The following is a 10774-nucleotide window of genomic DNA, read 5'->3' on the forward strand; positions in this document are numbered from 1 at the left end:
TCGAGTGTTTTTTTGTTATAGGCTATGTAAATTAGTCAGTGTACAAAAGTGCTGAAGCAGCTGCTGTTGCTATGGTTATTTCCTAGCGTGAATGCAAATTGTGTTTGCAAGCATGTATGTAGCGACTAATTCGAATTTGAAACTTGTGATTACTAACATCGGAAAATTCAACTGATAGCTATTTAACTTTACATGTTGAGTTCGATTGGGGTAAGGGGCATTAATGAATTAGCCTTAATTAGGGAGGTCCCCCAGACGCCAACCCTCCTCTAATTCGCATCCTGCATATTGGCTGTAAACGAACACATCTTGCAGAGATCACGTTGTATGCAGCACTGTTCAGAGAAGCATATTACAAACGCAGCAAAAAAAGATGTATCCAACACAAGAACACGTGTTCATCCCTCCCCCACTCCCCATCTCCACCACCACCACCCTCTCAGAGAAGTTTATCTTCTTTGTCGGGGCTGGAGATGGAGTTTGAGAGCTGGAGGCGCGCAGTGCGCAGGAACCGAGAACAGTGAAGACGAACTGAATCAGATAACAAAGCTCGCCAGCCGCGAGGATCAGCAGTTAAACTTGGACAGGATCCTTAGGGCGTCTACCAACTACCATCTTATCAAATTTGGTGCGATACACCTGGGGAAACAGGAGGAGGAGGAGGGTGCCAACGCACAAATGCATTGACTGCGCCAAGCCAATCTGAAATTACAAATTACTCGCATCCATATTTTTTCCACATTTACAGCCTTGGCTGAGTGAGTCTTTTTTATTACTATTATTAGTTATGCGGGTTTGGGGAAGACAAGGAGATCCGCATCGCTTCATCCAAAGACCAACGCTCTGCTGCTATTGACAGCGGTAAGCCCTAAAAATAACTTTAAAATAAATAAATAAAAACATTATCTGCACAGAAATGCGAGAGACTGGTGTACCTAAAGTGTGAAGAAAACCGAAAACATTTTGTCAGGAACAAGCACGCAAAGCATTCTTGTATATCTGGGACAACTTTAACCGTGAAGGATGTCAGCGTTGCGGAAAAAATTTGGGGATGATTATCAAGTGGTGACCACTTCGTCCAGCGGTGGCGGGTTCAACCAGGCGGCCCCCGAGAAGAAAAAGAAACGGCAGCGCTTTGTGGACAAGAACGGCCGCTGTAACGTCCAGCACGGGAACCTGGGAGGAGAGACCAGCCGGTACCTGTCGGACCTGTTCACCACGCTCGTGGACCTCAAATGGCGCTGGAATCTATTCATCTTCATCCTTACCTACACGGTGGCGTGGCTCTTCATGGCTTCCATGTGGTGGGTCATTGCCTTTATACGTGGAGACCTTAACCAGGCCCACGATGACAAGTACACACCGTGCGTGGCCAACGTCCACAACTTTCCCTCCGCGTTTCTGTTCTTCATCGAAACTGAGGCCACTATCGGATACGGTTACCGCTACATTACAGACAAGTGCCCGGAAGGCATCATTCTCTTCCTCTTCCAATCCATCCTAGGTTCTATAGTGGACGCTTTTCTGATCGGGTGCATGTTCATCAAGATGTCCCAGCCGAAGAAACGCGCAGAGACGCTGATGTTCAGCGAGCACGCGGCTATTTCCATGCGTGACGGCAAACTGACCCTGATGTTCCGAGTGGGGAACCTGCGGAACAGCCATATGGTCTCCGCGCAAATACGCTGCAAACTGCTTAAAGTGAGTATACGACTGGCACCAAAAAAAGTAACGGAGAGAAGGAGAGAGAGAAGGAAAGAAAATGATAACACATTATGTGCTGATTAAACTACGAGATCTCACAGTTAGAAATATAAATAAATGAATTTCAGTCATAACATGTGAATATAATGTTAATGTTTTCAAGCTAATCTGCATTCGTTAACCCAATAAAATCATTACCTTAAGCCTAGACAGATGAGAAAGACCTGTAATTTAATTTTTGTATTGACCCCGCGATGGTCTTGGATGCCACAGTCCCTTTTGGATCACTGTAGATGCATTAGACCCAGTCTTTCTCTCTCACTCACTTATACTCCATCATCTTCCTGTTTTATCCTAAGTAGTTCTCTTTCTCTACCTTTCCCTGTAGTCCCGCCAGACTCCTGAAGGCGAGTTTTTGCCTCTGGATCAACTGGAGCTGGACGTTGGTTTCAGCACCGGAGCTGACCAGCTTTTCTTAGTGTCCCCTCTGACGATCTGCCATGTGATCGACTCCAAGAGCCCATTCTATGACCTCTCGCTCAGGTCCATGCAAACAGAGCAATTTGAGATTGTGGTTATCTTAGAGGGGATCGTGGAGACCACCGGTGAGTTTTAGTAACACACACAAAGAGAATATGCTCAGATGTCAAAAACAATTGGCAGAAACCTGTATCTGAATGCTGAAATTTAATTTCACCAGATCCTTCACAGTAAATTTCCACCATGTATGCTTAACAAATGTTTTAGAGAAATAGAAAAAAATATTTAACAATTGTTTATTTTAATTGAATCATACACATTATTTACAAACCAGTGCTATGCAGTCAAGTTTCTAAATCCCTATACTTTCAATGAATTTCTAAGGTGTGTTGTTGTTTTTTTGCACAATAGTAGAATATTTGTGCGGGGTGAAGGTGTTTGTGTGATGTGCTACACGTGTGTGGTTCAGTGTGTCAGTCTGCAGAAGCAAGTTTGCTGGTGCAAATCGCCTTTCTATGATATAAAATGAATGAAGGTTGGTGTGTAGCAAAGACGGAAAGCGAGAGAGAGAGAGACGTCTTATGAAAGAGATGATATACAAAGTTAGTCTTTCATTTTGCTCTCTGTCTCATGGTTCTGTAGTCTGGCATTCTTAGAGATTAAGCCACCTGTCAATCAAATCACAGCTCACCTTTACTTTCTCACCCTGCAGCGCCAAACACATCGATCCATACATATACAAGACAGCACGCACTTACAGTAAGAAAAACCGCCTTCAAACAAGCAACAGCGGAAAATCTCTGCAGCATACATGTTGTATGTACATATTCAATTAGATTCAGAACCTCATGTTTCCATGGTTTGATTTAATTAACATAATCAAGAAAATCATATATGCTGTCCGGTCTTCCTTATTGATGGCACATCTGAATACTCCACCTGCAGAAAGTGAAGGGCTTTGTGGTTAAAAAAAGAAAGGGGGGGGGGGAGCTGAATTATGTACAGTTAGTCAGCACTCTGTTCTCCCCATTGTGAATCAGTTTCCATAGCAACTAAATCGGCCCCTTCTTAAGCGGTCTCCATACAGTAAAGTCTTACTGGCTGTTTGAAATATGGAGACGAAACTTGTGTTTATCAGCCTCATAAATCAAATACTAATTACTACTTATCAACTATTTCATTAGACATTTTTAATTATGTCCTGTAATTATGGCTAGGTTTATGACATGTGCATGTGGGAATGCAGCACACATTTGTTATGCATGTGTGTGTATGTGTGTGTGTCCTTCAGTTCTAATCTTCAGTATTAAAGTCTTTGTTTAGACACATCTCGGTATATGAAAGCTCATATTTCACATAGCGGATAGATACCGGGGCTAGTTTCACAAGGGCTACGTCTCAGTAAGGTAATTGTTTTGATATGTTGGTTTCAGATTTCTTCAGATGTGTTCCATTGAAGAAACAAACTAATCTACATCTTGAAAAGCCTGATGGTCACTACTATTCTTTGAGAAATGTTCATTTTTGGAGTCTTTATTTGGAATCATTATTTTGGTGAGATATCTGTCTTTTAGACTAAAATGATTATTTCAAATTTCTGTAGTAGCAGCATTTATATAAAAGGACACAACATAAAACTACAGGGGCATAAATTAAGATTAAAAACTGGTTTAAACCAAAATAAATAAAAAAAATTATCATAAGCATCAGGTTAGCAGCATATGCTCTATGTTTAAATATATTCCAATTACAATTCAGTCTGCTGGCAAAAACAATGGCTTGATAGTTTTAATAGTGTAGAATTGTTGTGTTTTCTAAATTTAGCTGAAGAGCCATTAAATTGACAGTAATAGGTTTTTAAATGGCAGGTATGATAACAGCCCTCATGTCCCAAAAAAAGTGCAAAAATTGTAGAGGTGCAACAGTGTATCACTGATGCAGTACCCTTAAAAGGACAACTTTGTAACTTATCTACCCCTAAACGTTACTTACTTAAGGATAAAAAGGTACAAAGATGTGCCTTTAAGGATACTCCCGCAACGAAAAGCTGTTATAGACCTAAAGGTACAATCTTTACACATTTTTGTACCCCAGCACTGCTTTTAGAGCATGTTGTCACTAAAAGTGTGCTCAGCTAACTGTTATCTTTCTTATTGGACAATAGCGGAGGAAATAGACTTTTTGTAGCTGAAAATGTAAGGTGCTTTCCTATACAGAAATTGACTCTGGATTAACAAGTGTGACAACTGATCTGAGTTTCCTCTATATGATTCTCACAATGTGGCATGAGGAAGATTTAGCCATTAATACATTAATTTCCTTCAAGCAGAGAGGCAGCAACTTCAAGGCCATGGAGTCTCAGAGGAACAGCCCTGAGCCATCCATTGCCCTCAGAGATAAATATGACAGCTGTGCCAGCATTCACATCTGTCAAATTATTTACAGCTTTTCACATTACACTGCAAACATGTGTCTCTGAAATATAGCAATATATTCCTGATGCTAAGCAAAAACAGAATATGTGTTAAGAAAAATTACTTTCTAGGCATTCTAGGCACAATAAATAGTAATGGTTTTGAATGTTAATTAATTTTAGTAAAAAAAATTGTAACTGCATTACAATTATAGTGTTTGTCATTCAGTTCTTTGTAATTTGCATCTTCAAAAGATCCTGAGATGTAAATTCTTAAAGACATATAATCTTAAACAAAAGCACTTTTATTTAAGAATTTATTTTAGAAGTAGATTTGTTTCCAGGGAATCAAAAAGTTGACTTCAGCATTGTAACATTGTTTTAGCTAAGCTGCAGAAATGCTGGTAATGACATGGTGAATTAAGACGATAAAACTAGATTTATGATTAAAGCATTGTTTAATACAAGACGACAACAAAAGACTGCATTGTAGGTATACATATATATATATATATATTTTTTTTTTTTTTTTTTTTTTTTTTTCTCAAACAAGAATGTTCACTTATCTATAACTGTCCCTGCTTGGAAAAAGTTGTCAAAAAGTTGTTGAAATATAAGTAGATCAGAGTTATTTTTATATATATATATATATATATATATATATATATATATAACATTCCTTTAAGTTTAAATACCTTATGCAACTTTTAATTATCAAATTAATGTTTCATGTTTAAAGTATAGATATTTTGGTGAATAAAACAAATATATGGGGGGGGGCTTTTCCTAAAACTAGTTAACCAACAATAATAATTGCTGTTGTTCATTGTCTGGTTGACTACATCTTGTATTAATTTTGCCATATGCACATAAACTGACCACTGATAAGCAACTACTAAATATTGTAGAAACTAAATTTTCTGTAAAGTTGTATCGTAAAAAGCACTATACAAATAAACTTGAATTGAATTGAACATGTCTACACACAAAATATATATATAATGATATTCAAGATTGTTTGTTTTGACAAAAGAGCATGACACAGATTTGCCTGATGCTAAGATTTTGGTGCCAAACAATTTCGATTAAATGCAATCTGTATACTTCTCTTTAAGCCTCTGTGTGACAGAACAGTTTGACCAATTAAATATGATGTAAATAAGATAAAACATATGAAAACATATGATCTGTGACTGCTTTTTTGTTAGATCATATCAGATGTCTGATTAGGCAGTTATTGTCACTAAATTGTCCAGATCAACAGAATGACATGGTGGTTAGGCCATGTAGAAATAGTTAGACCATAGAATTAGTTATTTTAAACTAAAACCTTCTTTGTTCCTGTAAAAAAAAAAAAAAAAAAAAAAAAAAATTCATTTCAGCTAGTTGCTCGAGAAACTATTTTTTTATTTTTATGTATGTACTAAAGTTACTAAAACTGGAATAAAAAATAATAAAAACTATATAGACATATAAAAATTTTAAATTAAAAAAAAAAACTACAAACTTTCCAAAACGTTAACTAAAATTCAAATGAAAAATAAATAAATAAAAATAAAACTATTAATAAAAACATATATAACAGTATAATACATATCTAATTGTATATAATATTTAAAAAATAAAAAGATATATATAATAGTAATTATACTAACACTGGGCTAGATTCAATTACAGTGTCTTTGTACATAGTGAACAGCATGGAATATTAACCATTTATACTTGGAAGAAAAATGTATTGGCATTATTCATTGACTTTTTATTTTTAGATCTTGGCTTGTGGTTTGAGAATTCCATTCCATTTCTTGTGCTTTCAGCAGTGTGAGTAAACAGGGCAGCTCGGTGCAACCGTCCCAAGGGGTCTCAGTAAATCAAAAGGGAGGCACTGCTTCATCCCCTCAGGACCACACACTGTGTGTCAGCGAGATACAGGAGAGAATTGGGCCCAGCTGCATGGTCAATTACTGTTCAGAGCAGCCAGATAGTAGAGTTTATCTCACACCACAGAGAGAGAGAGACAACAAGAGAGAAAGGGAGAGTGTGAGATAGGGATGGAGAGGGAGTCATGATGATAATGATGGTTAGTGCTATAGGTGTGTTAGGAAGAGACTCTTAAATGGACAGGAGGGAATGTGGAGTGAGTAGGGCAAAATGACGGAAAGGGAGCGAGTGAAAGAGAGAAAGACAGAGATGACAGAAACAGGTCAGGCAGAGCACCTCTGTGGCAATGGAACCGAACACTTGATAACGGTCACCATAGAAACAGATTATCCCTCTTGGAAATATAAATTGTTCTCATAACTGTCAGATGCTGGAGTGTAGTGGTACCATTCTTTTTCTGGTGGAAGATTATGTGCGCGAACGTTCCTTCCAAACGCAGAAATTAAATTTGTCATAATGGAAGAATATGGAATGATTATGTAAGCCAAAATCGCAGGGATCCAGACTGGATTTCATCTCTGGCAGAGACCTTACCTTCCCCTCTCCCCGCAAACAGCAGAAAGCCTGTTAAATATTTCATAAGATGAATAATATTGTGTTATACTGCTAAGCCCAGGATTTGTCAGCTCGAAAAGCAGGGATTTTTTCTACTGTAGTAAGGGAGGATAACCGTGCCTGAGTTTGTGTGTGTGAGAGTGTGTAGGTGTGCGATGGTCGTAGGCGGCAACGTGAGGAAAAAAAGAATGATCTTGAGTTTCAAAAATGTATAATGTATGTTTTGTCTTGCTTGGTTTTTATATTTAGGTCTGAGGTTTATTATAATGTGCACTCGGCGACCGTCTCTTTTTAGACCACGTCTGCTTCCTTCTGTCAGTAGAACGACACAGCAGTCCCAATGCTTTCTAAGCACCTTCATCCAGCTGCTCAAATCCCTGTACAGAACAAAGTCCTCAACAGTATCTCTCCTGCAAACATCTCAAATCTCTTCTCCTCTGGCCCCTACTGCACCGAGCCACAGAGGTAAACAAAGAACCACACTCCTATATGGAGACATGGAGATGCGGATGCTGGTTTTCAAGGAACCGTCTTCGCTATTGCAGATGGAAGAAAAGTGCGCCTTTCATGTGTCGTCAAGAGTACACTGCATCAAGCGCTGTGTTGCTTTTCAGTCTGCAATTGTCTTATCTTAGATTCCTTGCTATTGACTGATGTAGAACATCATGTTGCAAATCTGTTTGCTTGTTAGGGGGTTCATAAAATGAGCTCTGTATAGTGAAGGCTTTGCATGCTTTAATTAAGGAGGGATGTTCGCTGGTGTGGGTGATACACAGATCTAATGAATTTCCCACAGATAAAGCTCTTGTTTTCATGCAACCAAATGGACCGTGAACAGACGTTCCCGTGGGTGTTGCTCAACAGTAAATGTTCTCGTGTGTGTGTGTGTGTGTGCACGCACCCAGTCAGTAATGCACCTATTAGTTTTAGTCATCCAACCATTGTGGCACAGTACACTCCTCTGAAACAGATTTGATATTGCACAAAGCTTTATGAAGATTCTTACTGTCCCCTTCATTCGCTCTCTGTTTAATTCATTTGTCTCTTGTATTGTGCTAGGTATGACATGCCAGGCTCGTACTTCGTACACGGAGGATGAGGTTCTGTGGGGTCACCGATTCTTCCCGGTAATTTCTCTGGAGGAGGGTTTCTTCAAGGTTGACTATTCACAGTTTCATGGCACTTTTGAAGTTCCCACACCTCCACACAGTGTTAAAGAACAAGAGGAGAGTTTGCTCCTGTCATCGCCTCTGACAGCGCCCTCTCTGTGCCAAAGCGCGGGTGGGGTGACGGAGGGCAGTGGCACTCTTGAAGGTCTGGAACTTCAGAGCGATGCAGAAACTGGCTCCATCAATATAGCAACCCCCATGCCAACTACCAAACTGCCTGCCAAGCTTCAGAAGCTTACGGGACGGGAGGCACCCATCCGGGACGGAATGCCCCGCAAGCTTCTGCGCATGAGTTCAGAGATCACCTATAACCTGGGTGACCTGCCTGTCAAACTCCAGAGAATCAGCTCAGCTCCGGGTGTGGCAGAAGAGAGGCTTCAGCCAATCAGTGCTATGCTTAGCCCCAATGAAGACAGACTGGCTCCCAAGCTGGGCTTGGTGGGCGGGGCTGAACCCATCAGCCAATCAGTGACAGATCTGCCACCAAAACTGCAAAGGTTGGCTGGAGGGGTCGGGGTGGGTGGTGTCGGAATCGGAGGACGAATGGATGGTCATCTGCCTCCCAAACTGAGAAAAATTAATTCAGAGAGGTTCACAGGCTTGAGTTTTAAATGAACTGATTTCTATATGCATACACATTTTGCCCATTTACCTCCTCTGAAATTGAAATTGAGTTAAAAGGACAATCTATACTTAGCAATTTATATATGGTATAGATAAATGCTAATCCTCTGCACAATCTGGCATGTTTTTACCACTAACAGCATGAAAGGAGATATAATTTTCAACATCTAATAGCAGATAATACCACAATACTCAACACTATTTAACAACTATTCAGTATATCTCTTTTATATTAGCCTAGTAGCCAAACTTGTTTTGAGGGCTTGCCCATATTCTGTATATCTTAAAATAGAATATCAATATAATTATCAGAATGCTATGTCAGTTTTCACTGATAATCCATGGTAACTGCTGTTTCTAAAGAAGCCAATGGCTATAACCTGATTTAGCCATTTGTTTTTGTTTTTTTTATCAGTGGATTGTTATTGTGGTCCACAATAACACATTGAGAGATTGGCTACTGTGGTCTTAAGACCTAAAAAAATGGGCGCTGTGCATGTATGGAAATGTAACACATTTTTGGATGAAGCGACTCAGGTTTCGTTCTTTTTTTATCTATTGCATGACCTGTCATTTCATAATCGAGTCAGAATATCTCATGTCAAAGAATAAGCCTTAAATATAAGGAGCCAAATGTAAAATACCAATCATCATAGACATTTAGCTGAAAAGCTTTTAAAAGGTTTGACGCATTTTAAAGCTTTTATGACCTGTTTGTTGAAGTTTTGAAGTCTTTCTCACAGTATTTCACATTTGGCTCTGACTATATATGATGTTTTGTCAATGATTTTTCCTGCTGTTCTCCGTTTAGAAGTTTAAACTTAGTTGAAATTTTCAAATATTTTCTTGACCTGAATAACTTGAGAATTGCGATGGGAAAGATGGATTAGAGACAGAAAAGAGCACAATGGATGCGTATATCAGTTTTAATATTCTTTATAGATAAGACCTTGTCAACATTGTTATGGCTTTGTTTAACTCTTGTGTTACCGTAAAACTGAAGCAATAAGATTATAAATTGCAGTGGAACTTCTGACTGGAAAAATCTTGTACCTTATGTTATGTTAACGTTCAATGGTTTTACAGTTTTTTTTAACTGTGTTTCTCTCAATACGTTCTATTCTACTTCTGACGAATGTTAGAATGGCAGTTGGAGTGGTTTATAATACTGTAATAAAGGTTTTGTGATGTGTTACAAGTCTATTATGAAAGGAAACTACTGAAGGATAACCTCCACCTGAACCATCATCACAAAATAAGTCCAAAATGAATCAAAGCTATGGGTGGACTTGCCCATGTTCGACGCAGATAAGCTCATTGGTATTGGCAGAGGTCTTCTCAATGAATAAAGCAGTTTGATCTGGTTTGACCCAAATGTTTGGATGACTGGCAGCTTGCTGCCCAATGCTGCTCTTTGGAGGTGTTAGATTGCTTTAAATGTCCTGAGAGTTCTATTCTATTTCTATGAAAGAACATCCATTTTCTGTGCAGATAATAACAACTGAATCTTAAACCTACTCTTCATTCACATTTAATGAAACGGACAAATGCCACAAAAAACACAGACGTCAGCCTAGTAAAAGGTCACGTGAGCTTTCATTTATTCATCAAGATTTATTATTTATAACGCTTAAGTTGAATAATAAAGCTTTTTTTCTGTAACAAATGGGCAGGTTTGTCCTTTTCATGAACCCCAGTGGCTATACAAAACATTGTACCATAAAGCATTTCCCAAGTTATAACTGCAAAAGTCAGCTTGCATCTGATACAGACATTTATTTGCTTCACCTCTCAGGACAAAATGAATGTGGGTGTGAAGTGTGAAAGAGACAATGTGAAATCTGCATGAGAGTTGCTTAGCTGCAGGGGCTCCATGCAGTTCATCGTT

General features: G+C 38.8%; 1 protein-coding gene across 1 annotated transcript; it reads left to right on the forward strand.

The window, feature by feature from the left end:
- The first annotated feature begins 244 nt into the window (after nucleotides 1-244).
- Nucleotides 245-10255, forward strand: LOC132152037 (G protein-activated inward rectifier potassium channel 1-like). The gene is made up of 3 exons (XM_059560680.1): nucleotides 245-1701; nucleotides 2093-2309; nucleotides 8153-10255. The coding sequence occupies exons 1-3, from the start codon at nucleotides 1024-1026 to the stop codon at nucleotides 8875-8877; spliced, it is 1620 nt and encodes a 539-aa protein (XP_059416663.1). The 5' UTR covers nucleotides 245-1023; the 3' UTR covers nucleotides 8878-10255.
- Nucleotides 10256-10774: the final 519 nt, after the last annotated feature.

Source organism: Carassius carassius, chromosome 10 (assembly GCF_963082965.1).
Source record: "Carassius carassius chromosome 10, fCarCar2.1, whole genome shotgun sequence".
In the NCBI taxonomy this organism is placed as follows: domain Eukaryota; kingdom Metazoa; phylum Chordata; class Actinopteri; order Cypriniformes; family Cyprinidae; genus Carassius; species Carassius carassius.

Excerpts from the sequence above, each read along its gene's own strand:
- LOC132152037 (XM_059560680.1), top strand. The coding sequence starts at position 1,024 with ATGTCAGCGTTGCGGAAAAAATTTGGGGATGATTATCAAGTGGTGACC. Across the intron at positions 1,702-2,092 it reads TACGCTGCAAACTGCTTAAA|TCCCGCCAGACTCCTGAAGG; the intron begins GTGAGTATACGA and ends CTTTCCCTGTAG. Across the intron at positions 2,310-8,152 it reads GGGGATCGTGGAGACCACCG|GTATGACATGCCAGGCTCGT; the intron begins GTGAGTTTTAGT and ends GTATTGTGCTAG.